The sequence below is a fragment of the Mesoplodon bidens genome (assembly GCF_964165515.1).
Source record: "Mesoplodon bidens genome assembly, chromosome: 6".
NCBI lineage: Eukaryota > Metazoa > Chordata > Mammalia > Artiodactyla > Ziphiidae > Mesoplodon > Mesoplodon bidens.
Window position 1 is genome coordinate 109,614,771 of NC_138162.1, and position 22,201 is coordinate 109,636,971.

At 34.2% G+C, this 22,201-nt stretch overlaps 1 protein-coding gene across 9 annotated transcripts in view; it reads left to right on the forward strand.

Annotated features, from left to right (window-relative positions):
* Nucleotides 1-22,201, forward strand: part of HMBOX1 (homeobox containing 1) — a 176,796-nt gene that overhangs the window by 108,546 nt on the left and 46,049 nt on the right. For all 9 annotated transcript variants that reach the window (XM_081236251.1, XM_081236250.1, XM_081236254.1 and 6 more), the window contains one exon: nt 19,135-19,245. In XM_081236251.1, the coding sequence (XP_081092377.1) occupies nt 19,135-19,245 (111 nt within the window). The remainder of the gene's footprint in view (nt 1-19,134; nt 19,246-22,201) is intronic.

The following is a 22,201-nucleotide window of genomic DNA, read 5'->3' on the forward strand; positions in this document are numbered from 1 at the left end:
GTGAATATCTTAAACTTGGTAATGACTTACTGTCTAAATCTAATCCTGTAGGACTTGTACCCTGTACTGAAATCAGCAAATAGAATGTAGAATAGTAGAAATTTGGGGGTCACTAATACTTCAAAGATTGCCAGCACTTTTCTACATGATTTTACCCTCAGCAGAAATATTTTCCTCTTGACAGTTGGCTAGGATAGGATTACAGACCACAAACTAAATTGAATTTGCTTTAGATACAACAGTAGCCCTTCCCCTGTGTGCTAGTATGCCTGAGTAAAGAACATCATTTTCACTGACTTAAGCTATGGGATTTTGCTTTTTGTGTTAGTTTTACAAATATTGACTGACCTATCTCTAAATCTGTTCCCAAACAGATCCATGGACAACATCTTGGTTTTTGGACACACTGATTTTAATCTACATGTCCAATATAACATTGCCCCTAGGTTGCTGTCATTATTTATGAGGAGAATCATAGCAAAGAGTTTTTTAGAAACATACTTAATGTGATCTCTTTTGAATATTTCTAGACGTTTTAAGAACTAGAATATCCTCTTTTCTGAAAATTGTTTCTTTTTTCTCCTTTGTTTTAAACATAGATTTTCTGTTGTGCAAGCCCTTCCATCTCTAGATATTTTTGGAAGGACGTCATTACCAATTTGTCTTGATTTTTGTAGGATATAAAGAGTGACTTTGAAATGTTTGAGTGCTATGTGTTAAAATAATTATCACACATAAAAATATTTAGTAAGAACTATATCTCTTAAACCACTGTTGCCCCTGCTATTTTGAGTCTTTAGCTCAGCTTTTTCATTGTGTTAAATACCTATCAGGACAGCATATAGTGCTCTGAGTTGTAGAAGACCAATTGCTCTGCTTTTTACTACTGTGCACCTTGTTAGCTACACCTGTCTTTTTGGAGAGCTTTTTATTTTTAGCTATAATGTATTTTAACACTTACTAAGTGCTGGATGCTGTGCTGTTTTATATATATGAGAGGCAGGTGTTAACTTCTTCAGTTATAGATGAGAAAACTGAGGCTAAAGGAGATTGAATCATTTGCCCATAGTCACACAGCTAATTACTGTTTATCTTGCTGCAAAGCCAGTGTTCTTGACACGGCATTTCAGTATGTAAAGGCAATATAGTGCAGTGGTCAAGTACATGACTTTGAGGATTTAAAATATTATTTCTGTCACTTACTGGTTATGTAACTTTGGGCAACTTATTGAATGTCTTAAACCTCAGTTTCTTCTTTTGGAAAATGAGAAGAATAATGATACCTACCTAAGGGTTCTTGAGTAGATTAAATGAGTTAGTTTATGTAAAGTTTCTGGCACATAGTAAATGCCATAGAAATTGTTTATTATTATGATTATTAACCATTATACTACTTAATGTTCAGCCAGCAATCATTTCCCCTTCATCTCTCTCCAGACTGACTTTTCTGAAGTTAAGCTTCCTGAGACTAAATATGTTAACCATAATGTTTCAAGCCTTGGACCAACTTATAATGAACTTTAAAAAATATATACCACCCCCATGTTCATTGCAGCATATTTACAATAGCCAAGACATGGAAACAACCTAAGTGTAAATCAGTGTATGAATGGATAAAAAAAAATTGTGACAACATGGATGGACCTTGAGGGCATTATGCTGAGTGAAATAAGTTAGACAGAGAAAGACAAATACTGTAAGATATCATTTATATGTGGAATCTTAAAAAACAAAAAACTCATAGATACAGAAAAGAGATTGGTGGTTGCCATGGGCAGGGTATGGAGGGTGTGCAAAATGGGTGAAAGGTGGTCAAAAAGGAAAAATTTCCAATTATAAGGTAAATAAGTCCCGGGAATATAATGTACAGCATGGTGACTATAGTTAACAAAACTGTATTGTATATTTGAAAGATGCTAAGAGAGTGGATCTTAAAAGTTCTCGTCACACATACACACAATGTTTGTAATTATAAATGATGATGATGTTAACCAAACTTGTGGTAATCATTTCACAATAAGCACATTTATCAGTCATTATGTTGTACACCTAAAACTAACACAATAAAAAAATTTTTCAACATAAGCAAATTTTAATGTAACAAAATTTACATTAATGAAAAAGTTTAGTGAGTTGATTTCACATTCAACATTGCAGCTAACCTTTAAGAATATATCCACTTGTCAAGTTTTAGTGTTGTATCAGAGAATACCACAGTTTTGGAAAAAGCTATTAATATAGCCCTTCCGTTTCTATATTAAAAAAAAAAAACACTGTCTAAATTTCATCTTGACATTAGCATAGGGAACTTGCTTCACCATGACTAGCCTTCCACAGTTTGACATGCACAAAACTGCCTTAAAAATGTTATTTATATAATTACATCTAATACCCTGAGCAGAATTAAGAAGTAGAGAGGACAAACTCCAGGTCCCCTTGTGGCATGGTCTTCCTTCCCTCTTCCCCATAATCCTTCTGTTTGCTGACCCTACCAGCATTCTGTCTAGTATCTCCATTTTCTTATTCTGAAGAACGGGAAGTCAGTTGTGGTGGCTGCACAACTCTTCGAGTGTACTAAAGACCATTGAATTGTGCACTTTAAATGGGTGAATTGTGTGGTATGTGAATTATATCCCAATTAAGCTGTTTTAAAAAGATAAAAGGGAAGGAATAAATATAAAAATCATCTAAAATATTTTCTGAACAGAATAGTTCCCTAAAGTGGAATTTAACAATTTTCTATGTATTCTTATTACTGAAATAAAAGGCTAATCATTAAGGTAAAATTTTTAAAAAATTACATTTTATATTGGAAAATATGTTCATATGGTCAAACTTCAGAAGTCCATGAGGGTATACACAGTACTAAATCTCTCCTGTTTCCGTCTCTCAGCCATAGTTCCCTTCCTAGAATAGACTAATGTTAATCACTTTCTGCAGAGATATTTTATGCATTTATAAACAAGTATATCTATAGTCCTTTTCTCCTTTTTTGCCAGATAGGTGGTATGCTATATACAGTATTCTGCATCAAGCTTTTCTAACTTGGAAAGTATCCCACGTCAGTATATAAAGAGTATTGTCACTGGTTTGGGGTTCCCCCCCCCCGCCCCGACAGGTTTTTTGTTGTTGCTGCTGTTCTTATTGGTACATAAAACAATGACACATCTTGCAATCAGTGTTGTTGTAGATTTGATGAAATACAGTATAAACATTGATGAACATCCTGCTTGGATCGTTCTCCAAACCAGTTGTAGGCATCTGTACTCTAACCATTGCTCTCCATGTTTGCCAATAATTGATATATTGTTAGACTTTTTCACGTTTTGCCAACCTAATAGAAGTAAAATCATATTTCATTGCAGTTTTATTTTATTTTTAATTTTTTATTGAGGTATAATTGATATATACTAATTTCAGGCATACTACATAATGATTTGAATTTTGTATATATTACAAAATGATCACCACAATAAGTTTAGTTAACATCTGTCACTATACATAGTTACAGAAATCGTTTTTCTTGTGATGAAGACTTTTAAGATCTACTCTCTTAAAAATTTTCATCATTGCAGTTTTAAATGCATTTCCCTGATTACTGTTCAGGTTAAACATCAGTTTGTATTTATTGGCCATTTACATGTCCTTTGTGTGAATTGCCTGTTTAAATCTGTTGCCTACTTTTTATAGGGTTGTCTTTTTCTGTTTCTTCTTTTATTTTATTTAAAAACATTTTTTGAAATAAAAATTGTATATATTTAAGGTTGTACAATGCAATGTTTTGATATATGCCTAATTATCACTGTTTTTAATTATCACCATTTTTTAAAAGTGTATTCCATCTTCTGAAGACTATAATTTCCAACCCATTATTAACATTTAGCAATTCAGTAACTGTTTTAAACCATTTTTTGCCTTTATCTCACACACAGACACTAACTAAATACTTGTTTAATAAATTAAATAATAAAATTTGTTTAGATAAAGATTTAGATAACACTTCAACTTGATGATAATATATTATTTTTTAATGCAGTTACTCTTTTTTATGTGTAACATTTCTTTTTTTTTTAATGTTTATGTACACCCCCTTTGACCATGTAATTTATCTTCAAGAAATTTATCCTATAGAAATATTTGCTTATGTCTAGAATAATGAATGTGCAGGAATATTTATTGCAGCATATTATATGATAGCAAAAGGCTATTCATAACCTAAGTGTCCATCAGTAGGGGACTAGTTGGATAAATTATGGTGCATTCATATTATAGAGCACTGTTTATCGTTAAAAGAATAATGCAGCTCTATATGTGTTAGGTGGAATGAGGAAGGGAATGGATCTTAAGGTGTGGGAGGGAGGTAACTGATTTTATTTTTAGGCACCAATTTTAAAACATATACCATGTCACAGGCTCAACAGTAATGTGTACTGGCCAGATTCAACTCAAGTATCACCTGTTTGCTCTTTGACAGCAGTCAGAACCACAACGGGATTTTGTTGTTTTTTACATAATTCTAAAGTTCATCTGTAGAAAAAATTCATAAGAATAACTAAGACATTCTTTAAAAAGAACAGAGGAAGGAGTTTGAACAAATTTGCCCTGCCACATATTAAAATATACTATATGGTTAGAGTAATTAAATAAAGATCATATTGTCAGATTGATAGATGTATTACTTGTACAGAACAGAATTCATTAATATACCCTTCTATGTTGGGAAATTTAGCTTAAGTAAAGGAATTATTTCAGATCTGTAAGGAAGTGATGTTTTTCCATTAGTTGTCTATTTGAAAATGAAAAAACAAAAATAGTTCTCAACATCACACCAGAAACAGACATCAGTTTCCATATGGAATAAAGAGTGAAATATATATATATATATATATATATATACTTAAGCTGGATAAAAGGCCTTACATTACTGTTTTGAATATTTTTATTATTTTGAAGTAGGAAAGCTTTTCCTAAGTAATACATAAAACCCAAAAGATAAAGTTAGATGAATTTAACTGTATAAAAATTTTAAGCATATATCCAATATAAGACACTGTAAACAAGATTTACACTGCAAGATATTTGCAATATGAAGAGCAAAGGATTGGTATCTATAAATATCAAAAGAGCAATTGCAAGTTATTATGAAAACAGCAAATAACCCAACAGAAAAATTTGCAAAGCTTTCAGTTTATAATTTATAGAAGATGAAATATAAATGGCCAATAAACATACAAAAAGAAAATTAAATAAGATCAACTACAAGTTAACAGGTTTTTTTTTTTACCCATTAGATCAGCAGACTTTAAAAAGATTGAGGGAGACTGCTAGTTAAAAATAGTAGAATAATTCTTTTGTCCACTCCTGTCTCATCATAACCCACCATAAACAATAAAAATAAACAAAAATTTAAAAACTTCCATCTTCAGTGAAGCGGTAACTAGAACCTTAAAACACAGACTAAGTCAAATAAGAATTCTGAATCAAAACAAAAGAAAATGATAGGCATTGACACATGCCTCCTCCATCCTGGATAAGGTAACAAGTTGCCCTGAAAGTATCTTAGTTTTGAATGGTTGATCCTGGATCTTTGGTTAAAGGTAACAGTTCTAGAAGGGTTAGGCAACAGGAATAATGGGAATATTCCTATATAGAACAGTTCAACATAGAAACCCCATATCTATAAGCAAACATTCCCCAGTCCCTCATTCCCCCAGCTCCTGGCAATCACTAACTTATTTTCTGTTTCTGTAGATTTACCTGTAGACAGAATTCTGGACATTTCATAAAACAGACTCATGCACCATGTAAACCTTTGGGTCTCCCTTCATTTCACTTAGCATGTTTTCAAGGTTCATCCATGTTGTAGCATATATCAACACTTCATTCCTTTTAATAGCTGAATGATTTTCCTTTGTATGGATATACCACATTTTATTTATTCATCAGTTGATAGGCATTTGGATTTTTTCCACTTTTTGGCTATGGTGCATAATGTTGCTATGAGCATTTGCGTACTGGTTTTTGTGTAGACAAATTCTCTTAGAATATACTTAGGAATGGAATTGTGGGTCATTTGGTAATTCTATGTTTAACTTTTGGAGAACTGCCAAAAGTTTTCCATTTTACAAGCCCACCATAAATGTATGAGGGATCCAATTGATTTACATCTTCATGGGGACACTTGTCATTATTATTTGTCTTTTTAATCTTAGCCATTCTAGTGGTTATGAAGTGGTATCTTGTAATTTTGATTTGTATTTACTTAGCAACTAATGATGTTGAGCATTTTTTTCATGTGCTTTTTGGCCATTTGTACATATCCTTTGAGAAATGTCTAGTGAAATCCTTTGTCTGTTTTTTAATTGAGTTTTTGTCTCCTTATATTGAATTGTAAGAGTTATTTATGTATTCTAGATACAAGTCCCTCGTCAGATACAGGGTTTGCAAATATTTTTACATTCTTGTTACTGACTTTTGAAGTACACAAGACTTTAATTTTGATGAAGTCCAGTTTTTTGTTGTTGCTTTTGATGTCATAGATAAGAAACCATTGCCTAATTCAGAGTGACACAGATTTATGTATGTTTTCTTCTAAGAGTTTTATAATTTTAGCTCTTATATGTAGGTCTGATCCATTTTGAGTTGGTTTTTATATACAATATAAGATAGGAGTCCAACATCATTTTTTTTTGGCATGTGTGTATCTAGTTGTTCCAGCACCATTTTTTGAAAAGACTATTCTTTTCCCATTCAGTTTTCTTGTCACCATTGTCAAAAATCAATTGACCATAAAGGTATGGGTTTATTACCTGATTCTCATTGACCTGTATGTCTGTCCTTATGCCAGTATCACACAGGCTTGACTACTGTAGTTTGATAGTATGTTTGAAATTGGGATGTGTGAGTGCTTCAACTTTGTTCTTCTTTTTAAAGGTTGTTTTGGCTATTCTGGAATTTCCATAGGAATCTTAGGATTTCTGTAGAAAAGCCAGCTGGAATTTTAGTAGGAGTTAGATTGAATCTGTAAATCAATTTGGGGAGTATTGTCATTTTAACAATATTAAGTGTTCAAACCCATGAAAATGAGATGTTCTTCTGTTTAGGTGTTCTTCGGTTTCTTTCAACAGTGTTTTGTAATTTTCACTTTGCAAGTCTTGTGCTACTTTGTTAGATTTCTTCCTAAATATTTTATTGTTTTTGAGGCTATTGATAGTAGAATTGCTTTCTGAATTTCATTTTTGGATTGTTCATTGCTAGTGGATAGAAATAATATTTAATTCGGTATGTTGATCTCGTATCCTGCAGCCTTGGTATACATCTTCATTAATTCTAATAGTTTTTTGTGTGCATGAACTCGTGTATTTCTTCAGAGTTCTATATATAAGATCATATCATCTGTAAACAGAGGTAATTTTACTTTTCCCTTCTCTATCTGGATGCCTTTTAATTTCTTTATCCTGCCTAATTTCCCTGGCTAGCACCTCCCCTATTATGTTGAATAGAAGTAGTAAGGATCAACATCCTTGTGTTGTTCCTGATCTTAGTGGTGAAGCTATCTGTCTTTTACCACTAAGTATGATATAAGCTGTGGGTGTTTCATGGATGTACTCTATCAAGGTAAGAAGTTTACATCTATTCCTAGCTTATTGAGTGTTCTGTATAATGAAAGGATGTTGGATTTTGTTAAATGCTTTTCCTATGTCTATTAAAATAATTTCATGGGTTTTGTCATTTGTTAATATGGTATACTGCATTGGCTGATTTTCATATGTTGAATGAACTTTGCTTTCCTTAGATAAATCCCACCTGGTCATGGTGTATAATCCTTTTTATATGTTGTTGGATTCAGTTTCCTAGTATTTTGTTGAAAATTTCTATATCCATATTCACTGGGGACATTGATCTGTAGTTTTCTTGCAGTGTCTTCATCTGGTTTTGGTATCAGGGTAACATTGGCCTCATAGAATGAGTTGGGAAGTGTTTCCTCCTTTTCTATTTTTTTGGAAGTTTGTGAAGGATTGGTGTTAGTGTGTATGTGTGAATTATTTTTGAAACACTGGTAGAATTTACCAGTGAAACCATCTGACCTTTCTTTGTGGGAAGATTTTTGACTACTGATTCAGTATCTTCACTTGCTATACATCTATTCAGGTTTTCTGGTTTTTGAATCAGGTTGTTCTAGGAAGTTATCTGTTTCATCTACGTTATATAATTTGTTGGCATACAGTTGTTCTTATAATTCTTTTATTATCCTTTTTATTTCTGTAATGGTCAGTAATAATGCCCTTTCTCTCATTCCTGATTTTAGTCATTTGAGTCTTCTCTCATTTTGCTTTGTAAATCTACGTAAAAGTTTCTCAATTTCATTGGCCTCTTCATAGAACCAGTTTTTTATTTCATTGGTTTTCTCTACTACCCTGTTTCTATTTTCTGTGTCATTTCTTTCTCCTCTACATTATTTTCTTCCTTCTGCTTGTCTTGGATTTAGTTTGCTCTTCTTTTTCTAATTTTTTAAGGTGAAAACTTAGATTATTGATTTCAGATCTTTTTCTTTTTTAAACCAGCATTTATAACAATAAATTTCCCTCTAAGCACTTCTTTAGCTTCATCTCATACAGTTTGGTTTGTGGTGTGTGTGTGTGTGTATGTTTAATCATCTCAAAGTAGTTTCTAATTCCCTTGTGATTTTTTTATTTGACTCATTGGTTAGGACTGTGGTTTAATTTCCACATATTTGTGAATTTCTCAATTTTTTTCTATTATTGATTTCTGATTTCATTCCATTGTGTTTGGAGAACATACTTTGTTTGATTTAAAAATTGTGGAAACTTGTTTTATTTCCTAACATGGTCTGTTCCGGAGAATGTTTCACATGCACTTGAGAAGAATGTGTATTCTGCTGTTGTTGAGTGGAATGTTCTATAGACGTGTGATAGGTCAAGTGGGTTTATATTGTTGTTCAAGTCTTCTGTCTCTTGTTGATCTTCTGTATAGTTGTTCTATTATTGAAAATGGGATATTGAAATCTCCCACTATTATTGTTGAATTGTCTTTTTCTCCCTTCAGTTCTGTCAGTTTTTGCCTCATATATTTGGGGCTCTGTTGATTGGTGCATATATATTTTTAATTATGTCTTCCTCATGAATTAACCCTTTTATCATTACAAAATGTCCTTATTATGTCTCTTGTAACAAATTTTGTCTTTAAGTCTATTTTGTCTAACATTAGTATAGCTACTTCAGTTTTCATGTGGTTACTCTTTACATGGTGCATCTTTGTGCATTCTTTTACTTTTGGTCTATGCATGTCTTTGAATCTAAAATGTATCTCTTGTAAACAGCATACAGTGTGATCGTGTTTTTTTAATACATTCTGCCAATCTCTGTCTTCTTATTGGAGTGTATAATCCGTTTAAATTTAATGTAAATATGATCAGGTTAGATTTACATCTGCCATTTTGTCACTTGTTTTGTATGTCTTGTGTCTGTTTTGTTTTCTTGTTGCTCAGTTACTTCCTTCTTTTGTGTTAAATACGTATTTTCTAGTGTATGGTTTAAATCCCTTGTCATTTCTTTTTTTTTTTTTTTAAATTTATTGTCTTAGTGGTTGCCCTGGCGATTACCGTAAATATCTTAGTTTATAATAATCTAGTTCAGATTAATACCAACTTCATTTCAATAGTATAGGAAAACTTCACTCCTTTAGAGCTTCATTCCCTACCCCCTCCTTTGTGCCAGTGTTGCCATTCAATTTACATGCTTATACATTGTGTGCCCATCAACTTAGATTTATAATTATTGCATTATCCAGTTTTCTTTTAATTCAAATAGGGAAAAAATAAGTTATAAAGAAAAAATACATTTATACTGTCTTTTATATTTACATATGTAGTTACTTTTACTGTCACTATTTCTTCAAGTGTATGTGAATTACTGTTTAGAGTCCTTTCATTTCTGCCCAAAGAACACTCTTTAGTATTTCTTGTACAACAGGTCTTCTGGCATCCAATTCTCTCTGGCTTTGTTCATTTGGCAATGTCTTAATGTTTCCTTTGCTTTGGAAGGGTAGTTTTTTTTGATATAGAGTTCTTGTTTGTTGGTGTTTTTTGTTTTCCTCCAGCACTTTGAATATATCATCCTACTGCCTTATGACTTCATGGTTTCTGATGAGAAATCAGCTATTAATCTTTTTTTTGAAGTATAGTTGACATACAATATATTAATTTCTGAGTTACAACATAATGATTCAACATTTGTATACATTGCAAAATGATTACCAAAATAAGTCTAGTTACCATCTGCAGCTGTTAATCTTATTGAGCATCCCTTGTGCATAATAAGTCACTTCTTTCTTGCTGCTTTCAAATTTTCTTTGACTTTGGTTTTCAACAATTTACGATGGGGAATTCCCTGGTGGTCCAGTGGTTAGGATTCCGCGCTTCCACTGCAGGGGGCATGGGTTCAGTCCCTGGTCGGGGAACTAAGATCCCACAAACCACGCAACATGGCCAAAAAAACCAAAAACAAAACCCAAAAAACCAAGTTATGATGTTTCTAGCTGTGGATCTCTCTGAGTTTACCCTACTTGCAGATTATTGAGCTTCTTGGATGTGTAGATTAGTGTTTTTCCTCAAGTTTGGCAATTATACAATTGCCATTATTCTTGAAAGTATTCTTTCTTTTCTTTTTCTCTCTTTCCTCCTGGGAATCCCATTATGTGTATGTTGGTATACATGGCAGTGTCCCACAAGTTTTTGAGATTCTGCTCTATTTTCTTCATTATTTTTTCTTTCTCATAAAAGATCATCTCAATCAACCCGTCTTCATGTTTACTCACTATTTCTTTTGCCAGTTAACATCTGATATTGAGCTTCTTTACTAAATTTTTCATTTTACTTATTGTACTTTTTAGCTCCAGAATTTCTATTTGATTCTCCTTGTAATTCCTGCCTCTTTATTGATATTCTGTTTAATGATGCATTTTTCTCATATTTTCTTTTAGTTCTGTAGACATTTTTTCTTTAGTTTTTTAAAATAGCTGATTTAAATCTTTGTCTAGTAAGTCTAACATCTGGGTTTCTTCAAAGACATTTCTTATTGACTGCTTCTTTTACTATGCATGTCATGCTTTACTGTTTCCTTTCATGGTTCATAAGTTTTGTTTTGTTTTTTGTTTTAAACTAGACAGTTTAAATAATATAATGTGGAAGCTCTTGAAATCAGATTCCTCTCCACCCCTTGATTTGTTGTTGTTGCTGTTTGTTTTTGTTGCTTTTTGTTTAGTGACTTTCCTGGACTAATCCTGTAAAGTCAGTATTCTTTGTGGTGTGTGGCTACTGAAGTCTCTTCCTTGTTAGCTTAGTAGTCAGCTAATTATTGGACAGAGATTTCCTTAAATGCCTGGAACCAATAAATTTCCCAGCTTTGATGAGGAGCTCTGTACATATATTGAGGCATGCCTTTAATGCTCAGGCAGGCAGTTTATAATTCTACCTTACCCTTCACTTTCTCTTTGCACCATGTCTCAAAGTCAGCCAGAGGCTAGAGCTTAGGGCCTTCATAGTTCTTTCCTGTGATGCACATTGCCCTGGTCATGCACATAGACCTAGGCATGTGCACAGCCCTGTGCATGCACCTGGCCTTCTAAATTCCCAGAATTATATCTGAGCTTTTCAAAGACCCTCATAGACATCTTAAGAATTCCTCAGCTTTTTAAATATTTTGTTCAGTTCCTTGTTTGCCCCAACTGTTATCATCATCACCTCAGGCACCTGCAATATTAAATGATTGCCACTGATTGTTTTCTGCAAACCACTTCCCTTCCTTCTCCCCTCCAAGGGAAAAGGCTATTCACACTGAATGAGGTCTGGATAAGGTCAAATAAGAATGAGCTTTGCAAATGGGAGTTTCCAGGGGGTTGCCAAACAGGTCAAAAAATGACAGTTCTCTTAGAATGGTGTTTTCGGGGAACTCCAAACCTGTCTTTCCCTCTCCAGTGGCTAATAGACCATTCTTGGTTTTCACTGTGATTGCAAGAATATAGTCTACTGCAATGCTGGGATGATGGGAATGAGTATAGTTCAAGCTAAAATGTCATATAGCTGGTCTTACTAAAATTTAGCTTTTTTTTTTTTGAATAAATACTTCTGGATTGTTGCACACCTTTGGTTAATTTCCAGAGTTCTGAAAAAGTTGATTTTGACTTTTGGCAGTGCTTTTATGGTAGAGCAGCTTTTGCTCTCATTGCGTTTTGGGGGGCCTAACTTTTCAGAAGGCCTTACTCTGCCACCCACTGACATGACGCCAATTTAACAGATTTTAAAGGAAAGTCTAAGCCCCCCAAAATTTCCCTGTAGTGTTATCCTTAAAGTATAAACAGGGAAGACAAACATACAGGCATACAAGCACTGGGGAATGCAGCACCAATAAACCTGTACTGGTAAAAATTGCTTGATGAAGAAATCTTACTAACCAAAAATTAAGTTTAAAATATAAAATTTAAGCATTAAGTGAAAAGAGGACAAGGGGAATCTTTTAGGGAGCATGGAAATAATTATACACTTAAGAGCAGTGCACTCACTGTATGTAAAATATCTCAGTTAAAAACAAAAACAAAAATACGGAGCTTAGGAATGGAAAAACTGAGAAACTGTATGGTAAATCCTGAATTTATTTAAATCTACAACTATGAGTAAACAACTATGGGAATTATGAGTCCAGGACAGAATGTAAATGTTGACTATGCAAAAATATCTTCCAAATATCAGGAGTTGGGTGTACAGGTTGGGAAGGGAAATGGGGAAAGTATAGTATATGTATGTGTATTAGTTATCTGTTGCTGCATAAGAGATTACATTGACCTTAGCAACTTGAAACAACCTCAATTTTTATTCTCTCACTTAGTTTTTATAGGTCAAGAATCTAGAAGCAGCTTAGGTCATTCTGATTCAGGGTGTCTCAGGAGGCTACAGTCATCAGCAGGCTTAACTAAGGCTAGGGGACTCACTTCCAAGATGCCTCATTTGCATAGCTGTTAGTAGAATGCTTCAGTTCTTTGCCACATGGATTTCTCCATAGGTCTAATTGAGTGGTCTCACAGCATGGCAGCTAGCTTTCCTCAGAACCAACTATTAAGAGAGAGCAAAGCAGAAACCTCTCATGACCTATCCTTAGAAGTCACCATATTCTGCCGTATTCTGTTGTTTGCACAGACCAACCCTGAAGCAGTGTTGGAGGGGATTACACAAAGGTAGGAAGACCAAGAGGATCATTAGGAATCATCCCGGAGACTGGCTATCACAGTCTGCTAATTTCCTTAGCTTTTTTAGCCAGGAGCCATTAGATACTGCCCACAAATTAGAAAACAGTGCTTCCAACCTCCCAGTGTTTTTATATGATCCTTTTTTCTTGCTTTATTGCACTCTTAGGAACCTCATTTCCCCTATAGAAGCATTTACTAAATTTGAGTAGATCTTTCTCTCTAGTTTATTTAGATTTTTTTTCTTGTGTTAAAATCAAATCAAACTAAATTTGGTGTTTTTACGTTTTAAAATTCAGCATGTAGTATTATCTCATTTTAGTAATTATTTCTGCCTATTCTATGTCCACATATGCTTGGAGCGATCGTGTAATAAGTGTAGTTATTTATAAGTGGTAAGAATTTAGATGCATTTTTTTAATTAGCTTTCCTCTTAATTTTTCTACTTTCCTCTGAATTGTGTAGAATTCTTTTTATAATGAGCATGTGTTAACGTTTACAAAAAGAAAGACTCTAAAAATAAATTTTATAAGCAGCAATGGTGAGGATGTAGGGAAAAATTCTCATCACTGTTGGTTAGAATATAAAATTGGGTACAATCTTCTTTAGGGGACAATTTGGTAGTATCCATCACAAACTTAAATGCCACTCGTATGCTACGAATCAAAGTCCATTTCTGTGAATTGGCCCTAAGATATTTATTTATATGCACAAAGATAAGCATAGAGTGTTCATTGCATCATTTATAATAGTAAACTGTTAGCAACAGTTGAAATGTCTAATAACAGGTAAATGTGTAAGTGGATTATTGTATATTTCTGATATAAAATACCATGTAGCCATTAGAATGATGAAGGTTCACAATGTGATATGTGAGAAAATTCCAAGACATTATGTGAGAAACATTGCTACTTATTATGTATAGGGTAACTCCAAATGTGTGTTTAAAAAAAAAAAAAACTTAGATGTATATATGTGCATGTTTGTGTTTTAAATGCATCATAAAGAGTTTGGAAGAATTCACACCAAATAAACAGTGATATCTCTAGGGAATGAGAGAAGGGTTAGAGATGGAGGAAGGGCTTTTTTCTCTGCATTTGTGAGTTATTTTTATGGAGAATGGTTGCATGGGTTATAACTTAAAATTTTGGGGACATATCTCTCACACTGTGGAAGGTGACTTGCAGAGATGACTGCAGCTCTCAAGTAGAAAACTGAAGAAGCACATTTTCATCTGTGAAGTGATCTTTTAATTAAAAAGGATCTGATCATGAGGATTTTGTGCTTTGTGGATCTTAGATGACTTGTTCTTTTCATCAAAGTTATTTCAGTTATCTAGGCAAAAGAGGCTGAGATTCCAAACTGCTGGGATGAGGATTGGAGAGACGAAGAGAAAGTTTGGAAGAGAAAGGGATTGGATTTAGTAAGCATATGAGAGTTGGGGGAAGGAGTAGAATGGAGCATAAAATTGAGATGGGGGACACAGGAGGAAGAACAGATTTAAAGGAAGAGGATAATGGATCAAGTTTACTATGTTGAAGACCTGTGGGAAATTCTCATGAAGCTGTCTAGCAGATGGTTTGAAAGACCAGTCTGGTGTTCTGGAAGTCATTGGTATTTAGGTATTTTAAACCCTGATTGTTGATAGTTGAGATGATCGAAGGACGAGTGTGTAGAATGAAAGAAGATGCTTAAACATGGAATCTTGGGGCACTAACATGTAAGGAGATAACAAAGCAATCCCTGAAGTTGACTGAAAAGTTGCATTGGAGAGTTGTATCCAGCATTCCAAGGATGAAGATGATGTGAGTGGTCAGTAGTGTCATGTGCCAAAGGAAGTTGGAGGAAGAAGAAACATTTAAATTTGTAGTACTAGGGACTGACAAGAATGGGTTGTGGTGGAGAGCCCTCTGGTGGAAGGGAGCATGGCATTTGTGGAACTGGAAGGATGGAGCTGAAGCTCAGAAAAGAATGTGAATGAGACTGGCAAAAAGGCTTTTTCACCCTTTGAACACAATGTGATCACTTTCTTACTGGAAAGAAATTAATCAGGGGTTAGTTTTAGTCTCTCAGTGTATGAAGGTTATATGTAAATTTTTCTTTTCTTCTGCCCTGTGAAAGGTAGAAAAGAGCTTTTGAGGAGCTAAAACTTGTGGAGAATGACGTTGTTTTCAGCAGTGGGAAGTAAAGGGAGTTAGGAGAATTTTCTCTGAAGGAGAAGTACCAAAGTTGACTGTAAAGAGAAGCTGCAGGGCCTTTTGACACCTAGCTCAATTGAAGTTCCAAAGACATGGACCAGCCCCAGAAAGATAAATTAAAGGAACCCTACCTATCAGCAAGTTGCTAATGAAGAAATATCATTGTAAAATGTATTATTGTACATATTTAATTTTTACTGTGCCTTTTCTGGAAAAACTGCTTGCTTTATTACTTTGTTTTCTTATGAAAACTGAGATTAAGTTTAAGGGAAGAAGTTCCTTGTTTGTTTCCTCCTCTCACAAAAGACTAGACAGGAGGATATTCTTTATTACCTTCTCTCCCTTTGTTTTATTAAATTAATAATTACACATAGAGAAAATTGTGGAACAACATATATTAACAGTTAACACTGCTTACCCCAGAGGGGAATTGGCCAGGGAAGGCTGAACTTAACTTCTTTTCACACTTCTGTTTTGTTTAACTTAATTACAGTGTTTATAAAGCAGCCAATAAAGTGTGTAGTGTTTATAGGGAAAGGCTAAAATAAAATAAGTTAATAAATATTTGTAGACAGATTAAGAAAACGATATAGAGGTGTACAATGGAGGGAGCGTCTGCCACTCTAAATTTGTATTGTGTATCTTTGGCTATATATGAGCTTTTGTTACTGTACAAAACAATGTAGATTATGTAAAAATATATGTATTCATTAAACTGTATACTTTTCCATTTATATCATGGGGATCTTTCCATATTGATACATATCCATTTGTTTTTTTTTTAACACCTCATAGAATTTTTTTAACTTTTTTGGGAAAACTTCATTGAAATACAACATAGACAGAGAAGAGTGTCCAGTTTAATGACTTTTACAAAGTGAAGACACACATGTAACGACCATCCAGATCAAGATCAAGAACAGTGCTGGTCACTACGTGGGACTTTCTCATCCTACCTCCAGTAGTTAACCTCCTCCCTCCTAATGACAGATAACCAATATTCTGATTGTCATCCATATATCTAATTGTGTCTGTTTTTAAGCTTTATGTAAATTGAATCATACAGTATTGTGCGTGGCTTTTTTTACCTGTATGTGTGACTATTTTTGGCCAACATTATTTTTGTGAGATTTATCCGTGTGACTTCATATAGCAGTAGTTTACCCTTTTTCTTTTTGTTGTAGTAGTCTATAGAATACATAAATACCACAATTTATGCATTTTCCTGTTGATGGGTATTTGAGTTGTTTCAAACTGGGGACTATGATAGACAATGCTCATATAAGCCTTCCGGTATGAGTTTTTTGAACATATTCTTTTGAGTATGTACACATTTCTGTGGGCTGTATACCAAGAAAAGAAATTGCTAGATCCTATGGTATGCGTATGTTCAGCTTTAGTAAATATTGCCCAGCTGTTTCCCAAAGGGGCCCTGACACTTTACCCTTCCATCAGCAATATGAGAGTTTCATATACTCAATGCCCTGCCAACACTTGCAGTTGATGGCTTTTTGTTTGGTTTTGGTTTTCTATTGTTTGTTTTTGATGGCTATTTTAGAACATTAGTCTGCACAGTATCTTATTATATGAATATACCATAATTTACTCTCCTTTTGCTGGGCTTTTGCCCTCTTGCCCCACTATAGCACAGCCGGAACCTGGACACCTCTAATATCTAGTAGACTCTGTGGTTTGTTCTATGTGTGATCTGACTGTTTGAGGAAGATTTAATTCTGTAGGTAACAGAACCGATATATTTGGGTTTTTTTCTTAACAGATTTTCCTCAAATTCCCTCTGTTTTTGAGTAGTATGATACCAATGTAAGAATCCATGTAAAATGGTTTCATTTTGTTGACATGAAAATCAGTTTTGATTTCATGGTGGTAGATGGTTGATTTCTTCACTCTTGTTAAAAACTCATGTGAGGGCTTCCCTGGTGGCACAGTGGTTAATAATCCACCTGTCAATGCAGGGGACACAGGTTCGAGCCCTGGTCCAGGAAGATCCCACATGCCACAGAGCAACTAAGCCCGTGCGCCACAACTACTGAGCCTGTGCCCTAGAGTCCGGAGTCACAACTACTGAGGCTCGCGCGCCTAGAGCCCGAGCTCTGCAACAAGAGAAGCCACCGCAATGAGAAGCCTGTGCACCGCGACGCCGCCAAAAAAACCCCAAAAAGTCATGTGAAAAATAGTATAATGTCTGAAACTAGACTTTTGGTGAAAGCATTGCTAAACATGGCCAATTTAATTATACTGAATAATTTGCGTTCTCTTAGAACAAGCGTACAGTGATAGCTGCCAGCACCTGCATCACATAGATCTTCAATCCATTGAAAAACTGATGTGTGAATGATTTGAAAATATAATCTCTTCGGCTTTGGAAAAACTCTTTGAATTTCACCCTTTGAAAGTGGAAGGTGTTTCCAATCAGAGAACCATGCTTCTCAGCCCAACTTTTCTTTTAACAAAACTGCCCTCCCCCATTTCCGCAAATTTTCTTTTAACATAGGTTTTTAAAAGTACAGAAGCTAGGGGCTTGCTTTTAATGAGTTAAATGGGATAACCAGACCTCCTGCTGCTTCTTATGTTAGGGGGCGTGATTACTTCATGATAACCACTCTTTCTGTTGTGAGTTACAGCTTTAAACATGTGCTGGCACAGATGGTATTCAGTACTATCCAGTTACCATAAGTAATTCCTTGGGGGAGTTCAGATACTCTTAACCCTCTATGGTAGCTGAATGGTCTTTTGGAAAGTGCCTTATGGGCGTATAAGACAGTTTTATATTTCCTATTATTCTTTGCTTTTGCCAGTTGTATGTTGAATTATTCATTTTGGAATAGCTGTAATGACCAGAAGAAGCATGTTATTCCCATACTCTAGTAAGTTTTAGACATGCTTTTTTACCTTCTACATGGAGGCCTTTCAATTTCTTATTTATTGCTTTCAAGAACTTGTTAGTGAGTTAGTGATAGCTGAAAACTACTGCTTTGTATTGTATTCAGTGTTTTGTTAAGTCTGTTAGAAGAACATCTTTACCTCTTGAGATTTCTTAAGAGGTCCTATTGTAGCATAACTCTAAAAGTCTTCCAACTGTTAGTTATCTATACTAATGAGCCTGAAAATGAATTAACAAATGAGTTAGCCTGAGTGAATTAACAAATAATCCAGAAATCTTATTGAAGAGAGTATTTTCAATGACCTCTCCTTTCCCAGCCCCTAAATCTTTTTATCAGTATCAATAATGAGTAGCAAAATGTGCTGGCTTGATTTTTTTTCTTCCAAATATCTGGTAAAAGTTCTAATGTTCTAAACCAGGATCGGGGTGGAGGTGGTGATGGTGGTTGAAGGAACACAAACTTAATCAGCTTCTGACAACTGTTATTTAGATAGCTCTTCATTTATCTCGCATTCATGAAGCTGGTTTAGAGATTAATTTAGAGACCATTTTTAAGTCTTGGTAAATAAAATGCTTTGACCTCTTATAGATCATTTCTGAATATATCCTTGCAGTCAGCTTTTACAAGGAAGCCCAATATTAAAAGCCTTGCTCAAGTTGCAGCTTCCATATAGAATTAACAGAGAATAAAGTACCCAATAACCTAGAACCAACAGATCCCTCATTAACTTCCCTGTAATTGCAGTATCCACAGCAGCTGTGTCTCTTTCTCCACAGGTATCAGTCAGAGCCGGATCTCTCACTGGCTGTTGCAGCAGGGATCAGACCTGAGTGAACAGAAGAAAAGAGCGTTTTACCGATGGTATCAGCTTGAAAAGACAAACCCTGGTAAATACTTTCTCCTTTTTTTATTGCATCTGAAATGGGACAAATATAAATTAATTACTTTATTGACTCCATAATTGGATTCCATTCCACTCCATAGTGTTCCTTGGTTTGTCTTCCCCAAGGTAGTTTCATACTTTACTGTTGTTCCTTTATGCCAAAGAACACTCTTAACTGTAAAACCTAAGCCCTGATTGTACCAATTTTTAGCTTACTATCTAATATTATCTAGTCATTTTCACTACTTCCTTCAAGGTGCCTCTTTGTTTTCCAGGTTATATGACATTTCTAACCATAAATTGAAAGAAAGGTCATGATTGTCAGTAGCCAGTTTTTTTCCCCTCAACTATAGGTATTGATACATATAAGATTCCATACCTAGTTTTATATGTGTATTTGTAAATCTTGTTTTAGTTAGTAATATAAATTTAATACTTTTATTTTGTTCATGCTATACCATATCCAATGATTACCGCTAATGATTTTCTAATTCTAACTCTGGGTAATGAATGTGTCTTTGGACTTTAGGGTGAAGCTGCCCTGTTGACTTTGGGGGCAGCAGTAGGTTGGAAAATAGACTGAAATCTTAAAAAAGATCACAAAACCCTTTGTGTCAGAAGTTGCCAGGAAGAGGCAAGATCTATTGCAGGATGCTTTTAATGGTGGTATATAAGTAAAATCTGAAGTTTGTGATAGGCTCTCTCATTCTACACATTACACAGACTGGTGGTAGTGAGATCTGCCTCAAGTTTAACCTTGTGATTGAACTATCTTCTGAAGTACTACAGCATTAAAGCCTTTGCTGACAGACTAAATTATCAATTCGAATATCGAGTATTGAAGACTCTTAGCTAATAATAGCATTGGCTCTGAGGTGGAAATAATGTTATAGAGACATATATGTGTGTGTGTATCTGTGGTTAGATTTTTTTTCCCAAAGATCACTTTGAAAGGCTCAGGCAGACAAAACAGAACAGACCGTGTCAATCTCTTCGCAATGAATTTTTTAATCTACCCAGCCCCCCATTTTTTATATTTCAGATATACAGAAAAATTAAAAGAACAGCACAGCTGACACCTGTTTATCCTCTTCGTAGATACAATAATTGTTAACATTTTGCTATATTTGCTTTATCCCTGTAAAATAAATAAATGAATAAATTTTTAAATTATGTATGCGTGTATACAAACACATACTCTTTCTCTCTTTAGCATTCATCTCCTGAAAAAAGGGTAATCGCCTACATAACCACAACCCCTACAATCATATCTAAGAAAATTAATTTTAATTCCATAATAACACCTAATATTCAGTGCATATTCACATTTCTTTAGTTGTTGCAAGAATGTCTTTTGTAGCTTTTTTTAGAATTAATTAATTTTTTAATTGAAGTATAGTTGATTTACAATATTGTGTTAGTTTCAGCTGTACAGCAAAGTGATTCAATTATATATTTTTTTCAGATTATTTTCCATTATAGGTTATTACAAGATATTGAATATAGTTCCCTGTACTATACAGTAAATCCTTGTTGCTTATATATTTTTTATGTATAGTACTTTGTGTCTGTTAATCCCGTACTCCTGATTTATCAGCTTTTTTTTTCAGTAAATAGTATGTGATTTAGGTTGACAGATTGGAATTTGTTATGTCTCTTTAGAGTCTTAAAACTAGTCATTTAAAATTTTTCTTTCATGACATAAGCTTTTTAAACCATCTAACCTTACAGAATGTCTCACATTCTGGGCTTTTCTGTATCCTCTTAGTGTCGACTAACTTGTTCTTCTATAGCCTGTGTATTTCACATACAGTGGAAGTTAAGATTAGAGGCTTGATTAGATTCAGGTTAAATATATTTTGGCAAGAGTACTTCATAGATTGTTTAGGGAGGACATTTACTAATGGCTGCAGTTAACTTTGAAACACATCAAGATAAAATGAATAGGGAGATGGATCAGTGATAAACTAGGTCTAGTAAAATATTAGATGGTATGGGTACAGATTTTCACTATAAAATTCTTTCATTGTTGCTGTATGTTTGAAATTTTTCACAATAAAACATTGGGGCAAAATGCTTTGTGGGTAATGTTTACCTCACGTTACCACATGTCAAGAGGCATGTAGTGTCAGGTTGTAGCACTACTCATTTGCTAAGTTTGATTGTTAAAGTGGTGGCCACCGGATCCTATTTTTGCAGCTTGTAAATAACCTATAGGGCATTACTTTGCCGCTGGATGAATAGCCTTTTCTGCAACAAGCTTTGCCAGTGGTCTTAGCGCCCATTGATGATGCTCACCTGAATCAGTTATTCTGATGGGGGATTGCAAAATGGTGATGATGTAATCTAGCATTCCTTCAATATTTACTAGCTGGCAGTTTTTCTACAAAGAGGAACTTCCATTTTTAGATATTTTTCTAATGATATCTAGAAATACAGGCAAACCTCTCAAAATAATGACTCTGTTGTTGCTGCCATTAGTTAAATATTCTAAAACAGCACAGTTTAGTACAAATATAATGCAAATGACATATGTAATTTAAATTATCTAGTAGCCACATTTTAAAAAGAAGAAATAGCTAAAATTAATTTTGATAATGTATTAATATTTATGCTTGTATTATCACTTCAACATTTAATCAACACTTCAAAAAATTACTGAGAGCTTTCCTTCTCTCTATTCCTTCAGTCCTTCCTTTCTTTTTTTCTCTTTCTCTCTCTTTCTCTTTTTTTCCTTTTCTTTTTCTTTGAAATACAATGTGTATTTTACACTTAAAGCACATGCCATCTGCAATCAGCCATATTTCAAGTGCTCAATAACCACATGTGGCTAGTGGCTACCATATAGGACAGCGCAGTCTAAAGACTCATGCTGAGGCAACACTTCCATCTGAGCTCTAAGCAGTCTTCCCAAAGAGCTGACTTCTCCCGTGACTCACAGCAGAGCAAATCAGATGGAA